Source organism: Stenella coeruleoalba (assembly GCF_951394435.1).
Source record: "Stenella coeruleoalba genome assembly, chromosome: 10".
NCBI lineage: Eukaryota > Metazoa > Chordata > Mammalia > Artiodactyla > Delphinidae > Stenella > Stenella coeruleoalba.
Window position 1 is genome coordinate 79,367,789 of NC_137156.1, and position 24,291 is coordinate 79,392,079.

The 24,291-nt window shown below is 47.2% G+C and overlaps 1 protein-coding gene across 1 annotated transcript in view; it reads right to left on the minus strand.

The window, feature by feature from the left end:
- Positions 1-24,291, minus strand: part of PRICKLE2 (prickle planar cell polarity protein 2) — a 343,358-nt gene that overhangs the window by 43,507 nt on the left and 275,560 nt on the right. Inside the window, 5 exon segments of the mRNA XM_079934990.1 lie at positions 5,886-6,758; positions 11,653-11,839; positions 16,589-16,792; positions 19,680-19,817; positions 22,676-22,789. Of these exon segments, the coding sequence (XP_079791116.1) occupies positions 5,886-6,758; positions 11,653-11,839; positions 16,589-16,792; positions 19,680-19,817; positions 22,676-22,789 (1,516 nt within the window).

Consider the following 24,291-nt stretch of genomic DNA (forward strand, 5'->3'; position numbering starts at 1 on the left):
AACTGGCCAACTGGTCTACAGCTCATGCTCTCCTTCATTCTGCTGTAACTCACAGAGGGAGACACTCAAGTCACATTTGCTGGCTGAATGAATGAATGAACAGAAACCACCTTTCCCTTTCCCTCACTCCCATCCACATCTGCAGTTCCTTCCTATAGGTCCCAGTTCTCTCTGACCCAACCACTCCTTACAGAATCTGGTTGATCCTCAAGAAATAGCCCTATTCACAGCCTCTTTGCTGTCAACAGGGCCCTTTTTTGGGGACCAGCTGACGGTCTCCAGCTGTCCTCTGGTGTGGCCTCTGCCTGAGGCAACCAGTCTCAATTCCAGCTCTATTCACCTGCCCCAGTGAGACTTGAACCCAGACCCCAGCCTGCTCTACAGCCGCAGTCTCCGCCCCATCAGTGCCTCCTGCCCAGATGCCAACCTCCAGATGGTCTGCACGCGTCTCCTTCATCTTTCCTGCGTCTGACCCAGGCACATCACCTCGGACAGCCACCTTTGCCTCTGCTGTTCACCTCTCATTTGAGAGCTTCCCTCTAGCCCTGCCCGAGCCTCACAGATATATCAGCAAACCGGCTGCAACAGGGAAAGGAATCCTTGTCCCTTCAGCGAAGAGCCGTTGTGCCAATCTCCTGATATGAAGACGACCCTTCCTGTGAGGATGCAGGTCAGAGAGGTTAAGGGCAGGGACTTTGCAGACTACCACACCCGGGCTCAGGTCCTGGCCATCAGTGGTGACTGGAGGGAGGTCATGACATCCGTGAACTTTAGTGTACTCAACTGTAACATGGGTATAATCATCAGACTTATCTCACAGAATTGTCATGAAGATGGGAAGAGCTGTTATATATGAAGTCTTTACCATGTGACATCGTAGTCAGTGGTCTACTACGGTCATCACCACTTATCACCCACATAACCATCATCCGCTTCTGCCATGACACGGCGGTCAAGGGCACAGGCTCTGGGGCTAGAACACCCAGATTTAAATCCTGTTCCTCCAGTTCCAAGCTGTGTGGCCTTGGGCTACTTAGCCTCTCTGTGTCTCACTTAAGTCACCTGTAAAACGGAAATAACTGTATCTACCTCACAGGGATGTTGTGAGTTAGTTCCTGCAAAGTGCTTAGAACTGCACCTAGTACATGACACACACACGTGGCAATGTTAGTTGTTGTTGATTCTGTTATTCCCATTTCTAATACTATGATCACCCGGGTTGCAAGCGGCTTTAGAGGCATGTTTAGGCCATGGCAGGGTTGAAGAGCTTCTGCAAGACTCCAAATGATGGGGATGCAAATGGTGACCGTGCCCGCCTGATGCACTCTGAGCAGAATGGATGGACTGTGTTTGCCAGGGAGGAGGCAGGGACAGTACACTCCCACTTCTAAACCAAACCGGAGGTGTCGAAGGCCAGATCTGAGGCTGGCCAGCCGCTGGGGCTACCTGCTTTTCTAAGATCTGTTCTAAGGAAAAATGCTGCCCACAAAAAGACCATGCTTTGTGCCAGATTAAACACTGCAGACTTAGTTAATAACAAGTTACTGGCCATAAAAGAGGGAAAAAAAATGCATCATTCTGAAATCTAGCTTTCGCTGCAGAATCAAGGTGTTTTGACTAAGACTTCGGTGACACGTGCCTTCACTCATAGACTGGGATTCCAGGGTTTGAAGATACACAGATAGTTCAGAACACTGCCTTCTCAAAAGACTACTGAATTTTCTAGCAAAATCTGAGTGCAACAGTGAAGGTCAGCAGCAAAAGGACCGCTTACCAAGCCTAGTCAACACCACATCCTTGGTGATGTGTGTCCGGCACAGGATGTGAAGGGCTATTTAGGGTGTGCTCCAGTGATGAACAATGAAGCCGTGCTATGAATACTAGCTACCGTCTCCCTTCCACACTGATGTGTCTGACAGATCCATGGAAACACAGGGGCACAAAATGCTTTCTTTAGTCCCATTTCTCACGCTCTTCTCAGGCTGGTTAGGAAAAAGGGGACCCACGGGAGCAGTTTCAAACCTAAAAATGCGAACCTGCACAGCTGCTGGATGCTGGGAGATACCGAAATCCAAAACATCCCTAGAGGCCAAAACCATGCACCAGTGTGTTTGGGATGAGAGAGAAATAATAATAATAATAAAAAGTAGCGGGTAACCATCAGAGACAGTCATATGTGTCAAAGACTATATTCACGAGTTTACAAAAACTCGTTTCCTTCTACAAAAACCCTACAAAGGAAGTACTATTATTCACCAGATTCCACAGATGAGGACACCGAACCTTATGGAATTTAAGCAACTTGTTCAAGGTCACACAGCTCCTACGTGACGAAGGCTGGATGTGAACCTAGGGAGTGTAACTCCAGAATTGGTACTCCAAACCATTAGGTTAGAATGTGACAAACCAGAGCTCATGAGAGATCTTCCAAAGAGACTAATAATGGGGTTGAAACTGTGCCCGGCCTAACAGCTCCCTTCCTTCATCTGTGCTGTCCATAAGGTAGCCTCTAGCTTAGCTACACATGGTTATTGAAAGTGAAATTGATTAAAATGAAAAGAAGTTTAAAATTCAGTGCATGGCTAGTGACCACCTGAAATGTGGCTCGTGCAGCTGAGGGCCTAGAATTTTCATTTTATTTCATTTCAATTAACTCAAATTTCAACAGTCACACGTGGCTTGTGGCTACCGTATCAGACAGTGCGGATCTGAGCAATTTTTCTCAGCTCTATCAGACATGGTTCAGGGCTGCTTTCCAAAAATCTCAGTGACAGAGGGGCATCTGTTGCTTTGCCCAAGGATTCATAGAAAATCTCAAGGATAAGCAACCCGGCCTCTTCCTTAGGATCAGAGACCGTGTGTTCTTCAAATGTACCCGTGTGGCCTTTCCAACATTCTCCAAGCCCTAGATCTCCTCCTAAGCTACAGTGTGAGGACAATAAAGTCCGAACAGACAAACCCAAGAACAACTGCTCTCAGACAGTGGTCGCATCGGCACCAGCAGGGAGCTGGTAAAAATGCAGGTGCCTGATTCATGGAAAAGACTCTGACAAGTACAGCTTTCTGGTAACTGACTATACTGCTGAACTGAATGAAGAAGCATTTTCAGAACTCTAATGGGAAACTGATGCGTTCATCAAAGTGCTAACAAAAGATCAAGATGAAAAAAAAATTAATTACATGGGACTGAGTGAACTGATGAGGATGATTATAATTTTTGTGACTTTCTGTTTGAATAAAAAAAAAAAAAAATGCAGGTCCCTGGACCCCACCTCTATTGGCTCTGATACACCGGGCCTGGGGAGGAGGCCCTGGAGTCCATGTTTCAATCAAGCAGCTGATGATTCCCATGCAGGTGGTCTAGCTTTGAGAAGCTCTGCTTCAGAGTGTGAACTACACATCTATCTCCTGGCCTCCTAAATAATTATAGCATATAAATCTTCTGAGAATAGCACAAACTGGGCTGGGAGCCAGGTGGTCGTCACTCTGCACTAATTGCTCACTTCTACGACAGCAGGCAAAGTGCTTAGTCACCAACGCCTCATTTTTGTCATCTGAAACATGGGGGTAAGGATATCTGCTATCTGTCCTCCAGGACAAAAGAGAACACAGCTGTGAAAGCATCGGAGGGGGATGAAAATTAAAAACGCACCGCATAGATATCCTACAACTCAGAGACACGTTTTGCTTGTCCAGCAGAGAGTTCCAATAGGTTCCAAAATCCACGTTTTTAACTTCTTTGGAAAAACTGGAAGATTTGACAGCATGGGGCTCAGATTAGGTTGGTACCCTGGTGTGATTAAGAGCACTGCTCTGGGGTCACATGCAGAAGTTCAAATTCCTGTTTAAAAGCTGGGTGACTGGGCTTCCCTGGTGGCGCAGTGGTTGAGAGTCCGCCTGCCGATGCAGGGCACACGGGTTCGTGCCCCGGTCCGGGAAGATCCCACATGCCGTGGAGCGCCTGGGCCCGTGAGCCATGGCCACTGAGCCTGTGCGTCCAGAGCCTGTGCTCCGCAACGGGAGAGGTCACAACAGTGAGAGGCCCGCGTACCGCAAAAAAAAAAAAAAAAAAAAAAAAAAAGCTGGGTGACTTAGGGCAAGTCCTTCAACCTCTGTGTGCCTCAGTTTCTTCAACTCTGAAGTGAGAATTTTAAGAGCACCTTTCTTAATTAAGTGAGTGACTATTTATCAAGTGCTTGGAACAATGTCTGGCACATGGCAAGAGCTCTATCACTCTTAGTTGAATAAATAAACATCCCTGCAAGTGGCAACAAGATCTGGGGCTAAGTGGTGGCCGTCCCTCCATCCAGGGCTGATGTGCATCAGGTTGTCACAGTCTCCACCCAGACAGACACATTAGACTCTGGGAATCTCTACTGTAAGGGGCAGAATTGCATCTCCCTCCTCGGTGTCCTGCCAACAAGGGGCAGAGACACTTAGTGCATCTTAGAGCAGCATTTCCCAAGCTATCTGTAGTGAAGGACCAGTTTTCTTAGTTTTCAGTCCATTGTGGCGGCCTGATATGGGACCCACCTGAGCAGGACTCATACCCAGCACTTGCCACAGACAACTCGCCCGTGCGTCTACAACGCCCTGAGTGGTCTGCACCTGGACCCGTGAGACGAGCCCACTGCATGTGCACTTGGATGTCCCAGCAATGTCAGACTGCTCTAAGAGTTTCTAAACACTGTCAATTTCAGTACTCATCTCGGGGTGCACTGCGGACAGCCCCGATCCTCAGGTTACACTTTGAGTAGTGGCATCTTAGAGGACACTGACATCGCCTTCACACGTACGGAAAACAGCTGGAAAATTTGGTTGGCCAGAACAGTCAACGGAGTGTCTGTTTGTCTATCTCTCCCAACACTTCTGTCCTTCTCAGCCTGCCTGCCTTCTCCTTGTCCATCCCCATTTCTTTCATCTTTATCTACACATTAAAACCAGCTCCCGGGCTTCCCTGGTGGCGCAGTGGTTGAGAATCTGCCTGCTAATGCAGGGGACACAGGTTCGAGCCCTGGTCTGGGAGGATTGCACGTGCCGCAGAGCAACTAGGCCTGTGAGCCACAACTACTGAGCCTGCGCGTCTGGAGCCTGTGATCCGCAACAAGAGGCCGCGATAGTGAGAGGCCCGCGCACCGTGATGAAGAGTGGCCCCCGCTCACTGCAACTAGAGAAAGCCCTCGCACAGAAACTAAGACTCAACACAGCAAAAATAAATAAATTAATTAACTCCTACCCCCAATATCTTCTTTAAAAAACAAAAAACAAAATCCGGCTCCCTAATGAGATACTGGGGTTCAGGACAGCCACGGAAGCTGTCATGGATGCTTTGATGTCCCAGGCGGCACCCCGTTTCATGAGTACCCCCCTCCAGCTCACTGCCACCCTTCTCCTGAATGTTGCCTTTGGCTGACGGGAGCTGTCTTGCCCCCGTGCCCACATCCACATCCTTATCCCCAGGTCACTCTCCAGCAGCCCTGGGCCAATAACTGACACGGTGATGCAAAACGTCAGCCCCCTTGTCCCAAGAAGGAACCAACCATGTGGTACAACTCATCCTCCAGAGACCCCTGTGGGCTCAGGCTGAAGCTAGACTCCAGCCCAGACACCATTCTTCACTTGGCTCCTCCCCCCGCCCTAGCCTGTTTCTCTCACTCCCCTTCCTTGGGAGCATGTCCTCAAGACATCACAGGCACCCTAATCCCTGCCTCAGGCTCTGCTTAAAGGGAATCCAGTCAAAGACAGAAGCCATCGACACTTGGGTTCACCTTCCTCAACGACCTGGCGGATTAGAGCACATGGCGGGCACAACGCGCAAACCTTGAGGACTGGCATCAGGTCGCCCCGAGAGTCCGCTCGCTGTGTTCCAGGTAAACAAAACTTACCTGTTGTGTTAGACAGGGCCAGCGATTCCATGGAGCCCCGCGGGGTCTGCTCTGTGGGCGTCATGTCCTCGGTATATTTCAGTGAACTGATGGGATGACGGGTCCGACACTGCTGAGTGGACATGCCCCCTTCCTCTTCCATCTCCTCCTCATATTTGGGGACTTGGATGCTGCCTCGGTTTTCGCTGAAGCTCTGGCTGGACATATCACTGTAGCTCTCCTGGGACCTCAGCCTTCCCGGGTAATAGTCTTCTCGGCATTCCTTGATGAAGCTGCCGCCGTGCCCCTTCATGGCCAGCGATGAGCTCCTTTTGGGGTTGCTGAAGTGCTTGGGCCACATGTCGGGCTGGGCCCCGGCCCCTTGCCCTCCCGGACTGTAGGAAGTTCTGATGTTGCACTGGCTGAGGAGCTGCAAGGGGCTCTGCGACTGGTTCTGCTCCATCTTGTTCCCGTAATGGTACGGCTCGTCACGGCTCCTCCAGATGGGGTCCCGGTTGAGGCTGGGTGTCTGGCTGGACAGGCTGAGCAGGTCCATCTGCAGCGACAGGGGGTCCACGTCAGCTGACAGCCGGTTGGAACTCACCTGCAGCTGGCTGTGCTGGCTCAGCATAGGCTCTTCGGTCTTGCCCTTGTTCTTGCCGATTTTGGCGCTGCGCCGGGACTCCTTGGCCCGGGCGTTCTGGAAGGCTGAATCAGAAGAGTCAGAGCCGTTGGGGTCCTCCCCGGCACTGCAGGCCCGTGAGCAGAAGATCTGGCCTTGCTTGGGGAGGAACGGCCGGCCCAGGAGGGACTTCTTGCAGTGAGCACAGCAGAAACAGGTCTCAGTGGCATGCCAGTGTTGGCCGTCATAGGTCATTTGACCTTGGTCGATCCCTGGGAAAAGAAGAGACAGGAAGAGGCTGACGAGCTGCTCAGAGTTATTACGTGACGACATAAAACACACAGCACCCTGGTTTGGCGGAGGCTTCCAGACGCAGCAGAATAAAATGTCAATAAATCAATGATCAGGCCCCCGTGTAAATAGCAGTCATGTCCTATTAGGACAGCCCCCTCGTTCTACCCAGTCAGGCCCTTCTTAACTCATTTGCTCTGAGTGCAGAGAAACTAAATCCAAATGGCCTGTCCATGAATCCTTCCGCCTGGGGCGCGTTCCTCCAGATAAACAGCAATGATGATACTAGGGTGTGAGAAGCACTGCTTTAAATGCTTTGCGTGTATGTAAACTCACTTAACTTCTCAACTGTACGAGGTAGGTTTCTAATATTACGTCCATTTTTCAGATGAGAAAACAGAGGCAGAGGAGGTTAAATAACTTGCTTAATGTAAAGGAGCTAGGAATCATAGATGAGATCTATACTCAGGAAGTCTTGTTCCTAATCATGACCTCGAGAATCATCTTTCAGTCTACTGAGGGGTCTGCTCAAACGGCAGCTCCATGGAGAAGTCTTCCTGTCCACCCTAAAAGCTACTCTCCACCACTCTCCACCCTTACCTGCTCTATTTTCTTCACAGCATGGATACTGCCTGACATTGAGCCACTACATATGTGCATGTGTTAATTACTAAAAGTGAAGCTGTACGATGAAGTTTCTGGGGTATCTCCAGGAACATGGCCTGGTACACCGTAGGGGCTCTTCATGTGTGGAATGGATGAATGAATTGAATTCCATCACCAGTGCCTGGCATTCCAAAGGGTAATTACTTTAGCAGTTTAGTGGAAAGGAAAAAAGTGGACTTTAGCTCACGGTAAGGAAAAACTTGGATGCAGTCTGTCAAAGACATCACCTCACCGTAAGCATGCATATCCTTTGCGTAACTTCTGTCCAATGCCCGGGCTGTGTCTCGTTTACATAACATTGTTACACCTGCTTCTGGGAACCTCCCATAGCCCCTCTTGCATCTCAGAGTCTCTTCTGCCCTCTTCTGGTTACAGGACTTAACTTCCCTGTGGGACACCATCTCCCTGCCACCCTTGGGCCATGAGCTTTGGGCGGGGCTAAAGCCACACCTGGACCAGCACTGGCCAGTATACACACCATATCTCCCAGCCCAGTTACTAGTTCAACGGTGGGCACCTGACCTGCACCAGGCCAAAGGGAGAGTCACCTGGGACTGTTGCTAAGAGAGCGACACGGGGAGACTCTCTTTTGACAGCAGCTGCTAAACGGGCAGAATGGGAGCCGGGAGCTGTGGGACCTACCTCCCAGCCTCCCGTAGGGAGAGCCTGCTTAAAATGCAGACCCAGCAGTGACTATGGGATGGGAAGGGACCTCTGCAAGAATCCTGACGCCTAGCGATCAATGCCTCTCCCGAAAGGCAGTACCAATGTGAACTTTCACCTTTGGTGGCTCGAGTCCTGAGTCTGAACTTTCCAAGAGTAACCTCTAGACAATTGTCCAGAGAGGCTGTGAACAAGAAACAGGGGAAAGGAGAAGGGCAAGAACAAAAGGCAGATGGCGCAGCAGCCTCTCCGGGCCCTCCCCATGTACCCCTCACTTCCCTTTATGTCCCTGGAGTCCAGGGAGAGAGAAGCGTAAGGTAAATTCTTCTCCTAGGAGCTCCTCCCTGAACTAAGGGGTCTCTGTTTATTCAGGAGTCAGGCCCTAGGGACCAAGCGGGGATTTTTAGCAGGACAGGAGCCACCACAAGGGTCACTCCAAGATCAGAGGGACACTGAATCAACTCCCTTTCAGCACCGCATTCCCAGGAGGAGTGAAAACCGGCAGGGGAGGGGCTAGAGACAGCAGGCGCAAAGCTGGGGCTCCAGAAACATTTTCTCGTCCGTCAGGCTGCCGGGGGAAGCAGGAGCAGGCAGCGCAGGCAGGCCGAACTCCCTGGTGAGGCATCAGGACTCGGACAAACGCAAGTTCAAATCGCAGCTCCGTGCCATGCCAGCTGGTTGTAAACATGCTGAAGCCCGTCAGCTTGGTTCCAATCTTGGCTGGGCTGCTGTTGGGCTGTGTGACCCTAGGCAAGTGGCTTCATGTCTCTGTGCCTGAGTCTTCTCCACAATAAAACAGGGATAATAATAGTACTTACTTCAGAGGGTTGCTTGAGAACTAACTGAGTTAAGATGCAGTGAGTGCTTTGCTAACTCTTCCCAGCCGTCTTCTTGAGATTTTATTAGGTCTCAATGCCTGTCTCCCTCTCTGCTCTGAGGGCCGCTACCTGGATGCTGTCCAAGAAAGAACTCTGAGGCTGGCTCGGCCCTCCCTCCCCTCTCCCCTGTTCCCTCTCCTCCAGAGAGCTTCCACTGACATCCCAGCTGCCCTGGATCCTCACTGCGACCTCCAACTCAGCACAGCACCCCAAGCAGCTGCAGCCTTATCCACTGCCTTTCAGAGGTGTGCGGCAAGTCCAGTTCCTACGGGCTGTCCCTCCACCAGCTGCCTCCCTGTGCTTCTGCGAGGAAACATACTCAGATGCGGCAGCAGGGGCCTAGTTCTGGGGATGGGGGCCTCACAAAAGGCCGGGCCGCGGTAGGGAGAGCGGAGGGGGAGGCATGTTCCAAAGCGGCCCAGCAGGCAGTGAAACGTGGTCCCTGATAAACATCAACGATGTCAGATGGTGCTCTGAACTGCTCCTGAACTCTAAACATCTGGAAAAGGGCTCGGCCGTTCCACATCTAAGCGTTCCTTTTTTATTCCCTCCCTAAGCCCTTTAAGTACTTCTCTGAGGGTGTATGTGTCTACTGCTGCTACAGCCTCGGTATGTTTATAGGACTATTTACTCTGCTGTGAGCAGGCAAAAGTACCGTTGCCCTGGCAACGGCTTCCTGCTGTAGGGTCCGCACTGAGTGGCTGTATAAATAGGGAATATTTGGATAATATGGTCAGAGCAAAGCACCCAGACACTGTGGTATGTGCGATATACAGAGCATACCCTTTCTCTGTTGCAAGAAAAGTATGTTGTACAGAAAAGTGGATTTAGGAAAAGAAAAATGAGGGACAGCATTTTAACCACAGCAGTGATAATACTGCAGGCCACAGTGGTCCCCTTTTCTGACAAAGCACTGATGCCTTTTTATGGCGTTCAGAGGGAAGGAGAAGGGAATGCCAATCAAAGCTAAAAAGAAGACAGAAACAGAAGAAAACAGGGAACTTCTGAGGTGTACATGCTGCGGTGACATATTTTCTCTTGTCCAAGCTACTGAGCAAAAATTCTAAGTGGCAGTTTCTGGAGAGGCTTTTAAGCCTCGATGGAAAGGGACAGAAGAAATAGAAATACTAACAAGCAGGGGGTATGGCTGCCATAGGTAAGCTGTCTATACTCAGCCTCTCTCAGCTGAGCAGGCATCTCCCTGCAGACCCAGAAGCCACAGTGAGCAGTGCTGGGTCAGCACCATCACACCATTTCCCCTGATCGAGTCCCACCCCTCGCCCTTCCTCACCTGCCCCACCACCTGTCCAAATCAAGCTCATTTCCTAGCTCTTAGAATAAAGGGAGGTATGTCTGTTTAACCTCTTTGACCCTGTGAGAAATGCATCAGGCTGTGAGAGGGGGAGGTTTTTAGGGGTTGGGGAAAGGGGATTTTCGCAACACCCCAGCTCCCAGAAGGGAACGCTGCTGGACCAAGGTTGGCACAGCAAGGCTCCACCCTGGGCCTGGCAGGGACTCCAGAGCAGAAGGGCTCCACAGAAGCGGGCCTGAGTCCACGGGATGGACTCAACGACAAAGGACCACTAAGCACACAGCAGGTGTCTCCAAGCGGGGCACAACAGGCTCTCACACTGATCATCTCCGTATCTCCCAACTACAGGTAAGAAGCTGGCAGCCTCCGAGCAGACTTCTTGGAATTGCACAAGCCACAGGAAGATCAGGCTGCTGGTCTCAAAGACATTCATCTGCCGCCAACTGTTTTTTTTCTTTTTAAAGGGCAGCCCATTCTCAAGGTGCCAGAACAGGAAAGCTGAATAAGAAGCTACAGATGCAGCACGATCGGGAACAGCATGGAAGGGCTGAACAAATCAGTTACTTGAACAGGGAAAATGATTTTCACCATCTCATATCTGCCACTTCTTTGGGGAGTTTATAGCTTCCGAGCTATTTGAGGTTCTCTCACTTCGTTTCTGGCTGGGTCAGCTTTTGCTGACTTTTTTTTAAAGACACGCGTGCCAGAAACCATTTGGTTTCCTTGACTGTCTCTTCCTACCACGAGGACTGCTTTGTTTCCTCCCTCTGCTGACCCCCGAGGTTTTCCGAGGAGGCTGTGGAAGACGTCTGTTTACATTTTCCCCTCATATCGTCCTCTGAGACCTCTCCTCCTCCCTTTGGTAGTGGGACTGTATACCTTGGGGGTGAGTTCCAATGGGAACTCCCTATTCTTTTCTTTCCAGGGTGGAACAGATGACCAAATGAGGGGCTACAGCATTCCTATCTGGAGGACCTGACTTGGATATTGGAAAAAACACGATCCCATCCTTTTAGAGAATACCAGTGCTAAGACTAAGTGTAGCTGGGGGGGGGGGGGGTCATCTTGGTCACCTTGCAAAGGCAGCTCGCTTCCAAATGATGCCAAGAGAAAGCAAACTGAGCGGAGACACACAGGAGAAAAAAAGAACCAGACTTTGAATCCTTGAACCATCCTTAACTGAAACCAATTTCCTTCTTGGCTTTTCTGGTCCTGTGAGCCACGAAATTTCCTTTGTCACTTAAGGTAGTATCAGTTGGGTTTCTATCACTTACAACCAAAGGGATTCTAACTATACCGGACACAAAGCAGATCCAGTCAGAGTAGGACCAAGCTGAGCACCAAGAGTTGCCTCACCTATGTGTTGGGCACAGGTGTCGCAATATTCTGCGTACAAGGACTCGAAGCAGTGGCAGCAGTAGGGCCTTCCCTCCTTCATGATGTAGCGCTGGCCGCCCAGCACTGTCTCGCATTCGAAGCAGCAGAAGTGTTTCATGTGCCAGTGTCGCCCCTCAGCTTCTGTGCATTCGTCTGCAAAGATGATCTGGAGATGGAGAAGCCAAATGGTCAGTGGATAAGAGCCAGCCATGAGAATGTACTTTAAAGGTAGAAAGCTATGAGGGCCCCAAACTGGAAGGGTAGGGAAATAGGTCCTGTCCACCAATTATTAAACAGAAAATCTATATGTGTATGTTTATTCTCTATCTATATCAGTTCCCGCATGTGGATTTGCCTAAAGCACAATTAAAGAGTTTCTGGCCTGGTCGGTGATTAATTTAACCACGTTGTATAAAGACAAAGAACATGCTACCCTAAAGAATATAAAGCAGGACTAAAAACTGACAGCTCATGGGCGCTTTGGCCATATCGATTTAATCTGGCTTATGTACAATATTTTTTTAAAATGAGAAATGTCATATAAACACCTGGAATCCTGGTTTCTCTTTAGAAAACACGTGTTTGGCAACGTGTGCTACACATTCTTGCATGGCAACAATAAGAGGGGTTGCTGCTTTCAGATGAGTGATGAGTTCTGTAGCTTGTCATTTTTTTTCACCACTCACTGTTACCTTAAAATGAGTCACCTTCATTTACGATAACTGTCTAGCCCTCAGAAGCATCTGTGTTTTGACCCCTAAGACAGAGTTTTTTACAATTTCAAAGCACAGATTTAAGAGCTTACTGCAGACTACAGTAATCAAGGCAGAAATAAGCTCAAGTGTTTATGGCCAATTGATTACTGACAAGGGTGACAAGGACATTCGATGGAAGAAAGAATACTCTCTTCAACAAATCTATCTGGGACCACTGAATAGCCATATACAAAAGTATGAATTTGAACCCCTACCTCACACCACATATAAAAATTAACTCAAAAGGGATCAGAGACCTAAATGTAAGAGGAAAAAAACTATAAAATGTTTAGAAGAAAACACAGGTGTAAATTTTCATGAACTTGGATCAGACAATCAGACAATGGTTTCTTAGCTATGACTACTAAAAGCATAGACAACAAAAGAAAAAACAGAAGTTGGATTTCACTGAAATAAAAAACTTTCATGCTTCAAAGGACATCATCAAGAAAGTGAAAATATAAGTACAGAATGGGAGAAAATACTTGCAATTCACATATCTGATAAGGGACTAGTATCCAGAATATATAAACAACCCTTACAAAGCCACAAGAAAAAGAAAAATCACCTAAGTGAAAAAACAGGCAAAAGATTTGACTAGACATTTCTCCCAAAAAGAAGATATGCATATAGCCAATAAATACATTAAACAAATGCTCAACATTATATGCCATTAAGGAAAAGCCAATCAAAACCACCACAGGATGTCACTTCATACCAACTAAGGTGACCATAATGAAAAAGACAAACAAGAATTGAGGAGAAAGTTGTATGGAAACACAAAAGACCCCGAATAGCCAGAGCAATCTTGAGAACGAAAAACGGAGCTGGAGGGATCAGGCTCCCTGACTTCAGACTATACTACAAAGTTACAGTAATCAAGACAGTATGGTACTGGCACAAAAACAGAAAGATAGATCAATGGAACAGGATAGAAAGCCCAGAGATAAACCCACGCACATATGGTCACCTGATCTTTGATAAAGGAGGCAGGAATGTATAGTGGAGAAAGAACAGCCTCTTCAATAAGTGGTGCTGGGATAACTGAACAGGTACATGTAAAAGTATGAGATTAGATCACTCCCTAACACCATACACAAAAATAAGCTCAAAATGGATTAAAGACCTAAATGTAAGGCCAGAAACTATCAAACTCTTAGAGGAATACATAGGCAGAACACTCTATGACATAAATCACAGCAAGATCCTTTCTGACCCACCTCCCAGAGAAATGGAAATAAAAACAAAAATAAACAAATGGGACCTAATGAAACTTCAAAGCTTTTGCACAGCAAAGGAAACCATAAACAAGACCAAAAGACAACCCTCAGAATGGGAGAAAATATTTGCAAATGAAGCAACTGACAAAGGATTAATTTCCAAAATTTATAAGCAGCTCATGCAACTCAATAACAAAAAAACAACCCAATCCAAAAATGGGCATAAGACCTAAATAGACATTTCTCCAAAGAAGATATACAGACTGCCAACAAACACATGAAAGAATGCTCAACATCATTAATCATTAGAGAAATGCAAATCAAAACTACAATGAGATATCATCTCATACCAGTCAGAATGGCCATCATCAAAAAATCTAGAAACAATAAATGCTGCAGAGGGTGTGGAGAAAAGGGAACACTCTTGCACTGCTGGTGGGAATGTGAATTGGTACAGCCACTATGGAGAACAGTATGGAGGTTCCTTAAAAAACTACAAATAGAACTACCATATGACCCAGCAATCCCACTACTGGGCATATACCCTGAGAAAACCATAATTCAAAAAGAGTCATGTACCACAATGTTCATTGCAGCTCTATTTACAATAGCCTGGAGATGGAAACAACCTAAGTGCCCACCATCGGATGAATGGATAAAGAAGATGTGGCACATATATACAATGGACTATTACTCAGCCATAAAAAGAAACGAAATTGAGCTATTTGTAATGAGGTGGATAGACCTAGAGTCTGTCATACAGAGTGAAGTAAGTCAAAAAGAGAAAGACAAATACCGTTTGCTAACACATATATATGGAATTTAAGAAAAAAAAAAAGTCATGAAGAACCTAGGGGTAAGACAGGAATAAAGACACAGACCTACTAGAGAATGGACTTGAGGATATGGGGAGGGGGAAGGGTGAGCTGTGACAAAGCGAGAGAGAGGCATGGACATATATACACTACCAAACGTAAGGTAGATAGCTAGTGGGAAGCAGCCGCATAGCACAGGGAGATCAGCTTGGTGCTTTGTGACCGCCTGGAGGGGTAGGATAGGGAGGGTGGGAGGGAGGGAGATGCAAGAGGGAAGAGATATGGGAACATATGTATATGTATAACTGATTCACTTTGTTATAAAGCAGAAACTAACACACCATTGTAAAGCAATTATACCCCAATAAAGATGTTAAAAAAAAAAAGAATTGAGGAGAATGTGAGCAATTGGAATCTTCATTGATAGTGGGAATGTAAAATGGTGCAGCTCCTCTTGACAACAGTTTAGATTCCCTCAAAACGTTAAACATAGAACTACCATATGACCCATCAATTCCACTCCTCGGTATATACTCAAGAGAACAGAAAATATATGTCCACACAAAAACTCGTATATCAATATTCATAGCAGCATTGTACATAATAGTCAAAAAGTGAAAACAATGTAAATGTCTATCAATTAATAAATGGCTAGACAAAATGTGATATATACACACAACTGGTTATTCTTCAGCCATGAAAAGGAAAGATACATGCTGGAACTCGGGAAAACCGCAAAAACACTGTGCTAAGTGAACAAAGCCAGACACAAAAGGTCATATGCTGCATTAATCCACTTATATGAAGTGTCTGGAATATGTAAATTCATGGGGACAGAGATTACTGGTTGCCAGGGGCTAGAGGGAGGGGAAAAGGGGAGTGACTGCTAATGGACCTGGTGTTGCTTTTTCGGTGATGAAAATGATCTGGAATTAGGCAGTAGTGATGGTTGTCCAACTCTGTGAATACACTAAAAACCACTGAATTGTACACATTAAAAGGGTAAATCTTATGCTGTATGAATAAGATCTCAATAAGCAAAAATTTCAAACCACTTTAATCATCCTATTCTATTTGCCATTAGATAATATTAAGTATCATGAGCATCAATTTCCAGATGTGGAAACTGAGGCAGGCAGGAAAAGGGGCTGCCCACAATCACTAGAACTGGACCAACTACCTGCCCAGAGGGTCTCTTTTGAATATCACTGGTAGCATTAGAATCCAAGTTAGATAAGGCCAATTGACTTCCTTCTAGGGGAGTGAGTCTCTGATTGGCAGCTTTTAAGGAAGAGATGCCCACAGTAATAGTGGACTCTGGATGAAAAAGAGGAGTGTTATTTTCAGGGTCCCACATTGCTGGTTATGGGGTCAGAAAGAACCAAAAACCTACTTTATGCACGAAGAAACCCCTGTCCAAGATCTTTCTCCTAATATGTCCCATAAAATCAGTCAGGTTTAGAACATTCTCCCTTCTGCCCCCAATTTTTAAGTTAAACCAGGTTTTCTATCTTTCAGCTCCCAGATCACACCTAGGTGTGCTTCTGCTGGGAGAAAACACCAGGTATGAACCTTGTGTCCGGATTGCTTTCTTACTCGGAAAAGCAAATTCAAGTACCTCTTAAGAGTGTGGGGCAGAGGTTTCCAGACGGAGTAGCCATGTGCCCCCTGAATGCTCATCAGACCTTTTGTAAACTGTGGGAGAATCAAATCATGCTACCCACTTTCTCGTCTTCTCAAACCAAACCGTCCCATCGAATCTCAGGAAACCCAAGATTTTAAGATAAACGACACATGATTACTGACGATGATTACTTCCTGGGATTTGGGCTGAAATCTCAAGTTGCACAAAGCCTTTTATTTTTAGAGTTCTGAACTGACCTAGTGCCCCTGGAAATGCCCTCAGCCCTAGAAACTGTCTTCCACCTAGCGGCCCATGAGACTGTCACATTCAGTAAAGCAGGTCACAGTCCTGGACATTCTAGCAACGAGGGATGGTGGGGCTTCATTTCTGAAAGGGTTAATATAAGAGGGGAGGGGAGTGGCCTATGGTTTTCTTCCATGCAGGAACCACGGGACAACGTGCTGGCTACGGTGTAACCCAGGGAGCCGGGCGGACTCTGACCTCGTCGCAGGCTGCGCAGCGCGGCTTCAGGCACTCCGCGTGGTGCCTGCCACAGTATATCTTCCCATCTTGGTAAAAGTAGATCAAATCCACCAGGAGCTCGTTGCAGACAGTGCAGATAAAGCAGGGTGGGTGCCAGCAGACACCGTGTCCGGCGCGTGACGCAAACACAGCAATGTCCCCGCCATTGATCTGGCCTCCGCACTGCAAGGCGAACAGAAACGTCAGGAAGAGGAACACCGGCGCCCCATCTCTCAGCGCCACGCGGGAGGGATACACGACCACCACCGGCATCACTAGCTGATGACTGAGCGCTTACTTGCAAATCAGTTACTGTGCTACCTGCTCTACACACAGGCAGGCAGGGTTTTCTTGCCCTTCCCCCACTGCCCCTCCTAGGGCCAACACGAGGAAGACCCTGTCACTGAGAAAATAAGCAATCCCAAAGGTGGGAGAGAAAGGAAAAGTCTGCCAGCAGGAGGTCTCATTATCTTTTAGATACTGCCAACTCCCTCCAGAGGCCCAGCCAGGACTGCTGCTAGAAAGAGTAGGCTGTGTGGGGTTTGGGTGATGCGTGAGTGGGGAGGGGGTTCAGAGGGCCTCTGGGAGGACCTGGAGGTCTGCACTTTGGATGGTAGGGAGTGGGTTCATAAAGATATGCCCACTTTTAACATCTTCTCTAGAAGCCTTTCAGGGATGCTTTTTTTACCTACCATCTTTTTTTACACAGTCCCGATTGAAAAGGTACCACTCCTAAAGCCAGACTATGAAAAGGGCTTCTTTCTCCCCTTCCTGAGCTTCTCACTCATTTCCGAAGTTCCTTCCCCCTACCCAGAAAGGAACAAGGCAGAGTCCCTGATGACCCACGCTTCCAGTTGCACCTGGGATAAAATGAATACGGTGCAGTCTTTGAGGGAGGAGTAAAGTGTGAGGTAACAGGTCCAGGGGGGAGGCTCTCTGCTGACCACGGTGTTGGCCTGAGGTTCCCAGCCTGAGGGTCCAGCACTACGGCTCCACATGAGTGGCTGGGAGCAACGTCCAAGGAGGAGAAAAGCGACCTCCAAACCTTTCCCACACCTTGGCCAGCAGAAGGGTTGTGACGCTTCATAGAAAAGAAAGTCAAGGTCTCATGGAATAGTCTCGGGGGCCTCATTCATGCGAGTGACCAGACATAAGAAAGACATTACGTTATGCAAAGTGCTACCCCTGCCTTTTGTGCTAACGTTGGTAGCTGAGGTATGCATACTTCTAAAAGGGAAACTGAGGCACACTCAAGTTTTCCAGTTTATTTGCTCCAACACTGATTCGAATTGGGCCACAAGCATCAAACTAAAGGTTGTTGGGAGAGCTCCAAGGTCACGAACCCGGGGAGAGATTTTTATAGAGAAGACGTGGAAGCAAAGTGCGGAAAGTATTTCAGGGACTAGGGATTAAGCAGTCCCCTTATTTGGGAAAGCCTGGTTGGCTGTTTGCAATCGGTTGTTCAGTTTCACTTTCTCGGATTCCACTACCCTGACTGGTTTAGGTTTTGGTCTGCTGATACAGGCTACCGAGGCATTAGAGCCACCCCAGTCCAACGGCCTCCTCGTTTAATTACTTTAACAACACGGAATCCCACTGAATCTTCACCGTGATTCTATGACCTAGGCATTTGTTAGCCCCATTTTGCAGCAAAACCATCAGGAAAAGTAACATGGTCACTGCCATCTGGCAGAAACCTGAGTCAATCTTATGTCTTTCTGCCTCCAGGCTCTCGTCACTCTTCCATGCCACTCTTGACACCTGCCCATGAAACACCCAACCTTCCCATCGTCTTAGGGAAGTCCGCCTGGACTGGTGAAGAATGACCCAAGAGTGGCAGAGGCCCTGAACTGAGTACACAGAACCTCACATCTTAACCTCTGACCACCTACATCTCAGGGGCAGGTGTCAAGGATGAAGGCCCCATCCCACTGCCAAATCTGTGGTCCTCTGGCTTCCCTGTTAAGTTGCATCTCCATTCCATCCACCTGAGCCTTCCCACACTATCCCTCTGAAATCCCCAAAAAGGGCCCCCAAATGGTATCCCCTCCGCTCAGGTAGTATCTTGCCTTCTCTTCCTCAATCCAGTTCACATATTTTCAGTATGTGAATGGGTCCCCAAAGCACTTAAGGAGTTAGATGGGGCTAATGTCTTAGCAGCAGGGCTAAGAGATGTGCCCAAAATATGACCATCAGCACCAGAAGGCTTTTGGAGGTCAAGAGGTGGGGCAGGGTGAACCCAGGCAGGCTGGATTCTCACCCTGCTTTCTTGAAAACCCTCCTCCACCATGCCCGGAGCACTCTACAGGAGACTCGAAGAAAAAACAAATCCAGACTTTCGACTCAGTGAGGTCCTAGAGAGAATGCAGGGGGCTTCATGCACTGTGCTGAAGAACCCTCAGATCCAAGGGGGTGACCGTTTACCACCTGCTTAAACGGCGCTGCTCCTGGGATGACCCTGGGAAAGAGGCTGACCCATGGTCCAGGCAAATTCCACTTTCTAAAGGACTCATTTTGAGATGTAACTCCATCATGCCATTCCTCTGCTCAACTCCTTCCAATAGCTCCCTATCTCCTTCCAGTGGCTTACCCAACCCTCTGTGAAACATGACTTCATCTACTCATTCTCTTCTTTATCCCCTCTGCCCTGCCACACTTGCCAACCTGCTGTTCCTCAAACAGAACAGAAATGGCTCCTGCCACAGGGCCTTTGAACTTGTTGTTCCCTTAGCCACGCCCCCCATTCCGCCATCTGCATGACTCCCTCCCCCTCAGTTCCTGCATGTCTTTGCGGGGCCTTCCCCATCCCTTTACTGAAAATTGCAACCACTGCACACTCCCAACACTAACCTCCTTCCCCACTGAATTTTTTCTATCTTATTTATGTTACTGTCTGACTTCTCCCTTAGAACGGAACTCCTTACAAGGGCAAGATCAAGCTTTCAAATCTGCTGTCCACGGCTGTATCCCCCAGGCCTACAAAGTAGGTTCTCAGTAAAATAACTGTTGAATGAACGAGTGAAAGGACGCCAGAGCAATCCCCTCGGCACGCCTCGCAATCCACGCTCACCTGTTCACAGATCGCTCCTGTCATGGTGACCGGGAAGGGCCTGACATTGCCACGACCCAGGTTTTCACGTTTCCGCTGGTTGCTGAAGAGCTTCAGCTCCCTCTTCTCTTCCTCATCCAGGGAGTTGCAATAGCGAACCTGGACAGACACAGAGGATGGCACGCAGGGGTCACCCTTGCTCCTGAGGGTTCCTGAAGCCCAGGCCTCAGACTGTGCTCACTAAACACACTCCCATTTGGTTTCACAGTCTTTGTGGGCACTTGAACACCACCAGGCTGGGGGCTATTTCAGTGAGTCTCTACCTGAGATTGCTGACCATCAAAAGGGCTTCCTAAAGGCTCCAAACTCCAGAGCCCCATTCTTGGGCAGGCCAATGAATGGTCTGTAACTGTGTCTCGGCCTCACTGGCACACTCTGCTCACCACACTAAGAGCCACACCATCTGGGATAGCTTTGCTGCTAAGTCAAGATCGGGGACTTCCCCCTCCTTTCAAAGTGATCCGCATCTTCAAATTGATCGTGGTACTTTCACCTCCATGTGCCCATGGAAACGATCCTTGACGCCAAAGAATGGCTCCGGGCCAACGAGCCAGAATAGCGGTCAACGTGCTCACAGCTTCTGTTTCCCAAAATGAGATGGGAACCAAAGGCGTGAAACTGAGGAGTGGGCCCAGCGCTATCTGTGTTACTTCACGGGAGTCTCTGCGCGTGTTTATCTGTGTGTAGGAGGGAGAGGACTGCCCGCTGGGCTTTGGTTAATGCATCAACTTGCATAAGATATTTTCCTTCTTGTCCGACACAGAAACTCACAGAATTAAGGGAGGGACATTAAAGATATTCAAATCTGCTATTTCCCATTCTCTCTTTTATTTATGCACACCTTGGGAATTTTGCTATAATCTTGAACTATTGTTTACTTAACACTGTTTTAAAAACGGACTCACTGTTTTTTACTTGAATACATTTACTTGAAAAGAAAGTATATTATGACTAAAAATAGAAAAGCAATATCACTTGTGAAAAAACAGAGCGACCATAAAACTAAATACGAGACTGAAAACAAAACCACATTGCTGGATTCTAGCTGGCTACTTTTGCTTGTCGGAGATTCTGAAACGGAGGTTCTTAACGCTGTTACTTAAAAATGGAAAGCAGCAGGAGTTGGCGAGGTGTGAGATACCTGCTCCCTCCAAACTAAAATTTCCCCCTTGACAACTCAGTCACAAGCAATGAAATGCAACTGAAAAGGTAGTGAGTCTCTCATTATGTGGTTCAGTATTATTTAGTGCCATGACCATGTACCAACCAAAGTCATCAAGGATCTGCTACACTTCGGGAAACATGGTTCTAATCCCACCCCATCTTACTTTAGAATAATCTGAGCATCAGCAAGTTTAACCGACTTGCCCCGACGATCTGTCCTACAGATGGTTAAAGGGAAACCTTTGAACCAGGACTAGTTTGAAAACCACTGCAGCTGTATACATCAAAATTGACTAATCTGGGTGAAAAAGAGAATGATCAAATATTTACTTTAGATTCACCCTCTGTCCTTAAAAAGGCCATGTCAAATGGGCAAATCTGTCTACTGGGTCACATGTAAGCAACTCTCACCAACAGGAAGACGAAATTTGAAGGGTCTCTTTTCATGAAACCACAGTTAACCATAAACAGAATTAATCATTCAAAAGCAGAAAAGAGCAGATCACTTCCCTCTATTGAGTAAAAAAATGTTTAAAAAAAAAGTCTTCATGTGGAGAAAGAACTGCAAGGACCTGAACGGCCCAGAATATATGGTTACACCACTGACAATTTAGGGACATGCTCTGAAAGAAAGGCACACCCCTCCTGCTTGTAAAAACCCACACTTTCAATTCCAAATTAGTTAGCTGGTCATCTGGTTACAATGCTTGCTCTCCTCTTTAAAGGAGAAAGCATTATTTAAATGTGTTTTCTGAAGTCTGAAATAAACAATAGGAAAGGGAACTGTGACTGTCTTTCTAGGGAGTTGCTTCAGTTTTTAAGCTTTGGCTCCACTTATTCAAATTCACTTTTGAGGCTCTTGATTTATTCCTTTTATTCAAATGTGGGAAGATAAAGACTAAAAAAGTACTCACTCATTTCCTCAGGGACTGAGCTTGTGGGTGGGGGCAGTTGGTAAAAAGCTGGGGTCCAGCTCTCTGAAGGGGTTTTAAATTTCTCCTTTCAACTTAAAGTTGTGTTTTTCTTTAAATCACAATCAGAGTTAAGCAGACAATGCGATTCTGTAGGATCACTATTTTTAAAAACCAGATACTTGAGAATTAATTTCTAGTTTGCAAATCTAAACCTCCCAAGCGTGATGATCTTTTAAAAGCGTATTTACAAATTTCCCTTTAGGATCAATTTGAGTTCAAAGACGATGAATGCCTGCTTATAGTGCCCTGTATCTGGGTTCAGAAAAAAGGACGGCCTGCGAGTCATACTTTCAAGAGTATAAGGGGTGACCTTGCCAAGTTGGACTGGAAACGACAAAAACACAAATGTTCACAGCTGCAAATCGGGACATGTAACTTCTACTACAGTGTAAGATGGAAAACTTACATACTCATTTACTAAGAAATGATGCTGAAAATTCAAGAGACTCTCAAAGTTTGTGCCGGACTTGAACTGCCCAGGGAATCTCAATCATCTAACAGGCTCAGGCAACCAGCATCGCACGTCCTTCAACTAACAAAACCTGGACTTGAACTTTTAAATTTTAGTGCTCCCCAGTTCGCCAGGCACAGAGGCGAATCCAGTCCATAATGAGATTCTGCTTTTCCGTAACCCTCCCCAGAAGGTGTCCGACAGTTTCTTTTAGTTCTAATTAAGGAAGCTAAAACCTAAACTGCCAGACTTCTTCGTTGGGGATCTCACTGATAATGAGCATTCTGATTATGAAAAAGGTAACCGTTCACAGGAAGTTCTGAGAAAGTTCTAAGAAAAGTCTTACGAAGGCCCCTCTAGCCCCTTACCTCATTGTCATGTGGTGGCAGCTGGTGTAATAGCTGCTTGATTCGAAGTTTCTCTCCAGGACTGTTGACATAGGGAACTTTCTCTTCTGGGAGACAGCTATAGTACTGGTGAACCTGAAGGATGGAAAGCACACAGATAACTCGCCCATTACTCAAACCACCTGCCCACTCCCACATCCTGGGGAGATGATTCCCACAACAGGACACATCTGCTTCCCGCTGTCCCCGTCCTTCGTGAAACTCAACGGCATATGAGTTTCTCACTGCAAGCAGAGAAATTCATCCTTGAAGAAAGAGTCCCACAAACCACCCATGTCTTGGGGCTTTTCCTCTCTCTGTAAGGGAAAAATGAAGCTAGCAAACTTTCCTAGAAAAAGAGATTTTGGCAAACATGCTGGTGAACCCGGAGGGTAGGGCTTTCTCGGCAGGCTCCCCCGAGAGCTGGCTTTACCATTTTCTCTGTGAGTCTCCAGCATGTAACCTGCCTTCCTAGCCAAAGCGATGTGTCAGCGCCTGCCCTGGCGCTGGAGTCAACACCAGCCTTTGGCGCGCGGAGAACTCTTGGGTCCCTCAGCCTCCACCTACATTAAAAGCCCTCTAGGTTTTAGGCTTTTTGTAAGAACAGGCAGCAGTTCAGATCTGTCACCAAAAAAAAAAATAAAAAAATAAAGTCACTGAATTCGGGATACAGAGCGTGTAATTAAAAATTGTCATTAACGTGACTTTTTTTGTACATCCTAGAATGCTCCTGTTTACAGCTGTTAGGACATATTCTTCCAATTTCTGAGGCTCATTCAACCCTAAAGACTATTTGGGAAAGCACCAAACATCTAATTTTGCCTGAGAAAAGAAAACAGACATTCTAGCATCCAACTGCATGTAAAACTAGGGGAAAAAACTGGCCAAAACAGAAGGTATGCTTTATATAGGAGAGGCCAAAAAAAAAAATCCCACAAGGTCAGATGACATCATGGAAAATACTTTTCAACTGTCTCTCAGCATCATGACCAACTCTTGTGAAACAAGGCATTCATTCAACAAAATGGAGAAGACAGAAGACTTGGGGCTCTACATTCAACATACTGGTTAGGCTCCACCAACTTGGTCACATTCCCTTCAGTGTGGGGAGCCTTGGATATGACCACACGTTTTGGGAATGCTGGAGCGAAGAGCTGCGAAAGCTCTGTCTACTTTGATCTCCAGAAACGAAATCATAATTGTTAGAAGAGAGAGGAAGAAGGTTTTGTGATAACAAAGCCTTAATAAAAAATGTGAAAGCTATCCTTGTTTTCATAACAAATAATCGTAACCATTCACCATCGTGTGTGTATCATCCTCTCGATCAAATCCCAAAGGTAAACATAGACCAGCCAGCTTTTGGGACCCAGGGCCCTGCGACCCCTCCCTAGAGGCACCTGGCAGGAAGCCAAGTCTCAGGATGGGAAGCAATGGTTCCGGGTTTTGAAGGCAGCCCACAAGTTACTGGCACTCTCTCTGAGAAGAAATACAAGCCCAGATCATGAGTTAGTTTGGGATTAGAAGCTGGCGATGAGCCCATCAGAGACTGGCACACCATTATGTCCTCAGGAGATTCGTGCCCCATATGCCTCACCAGG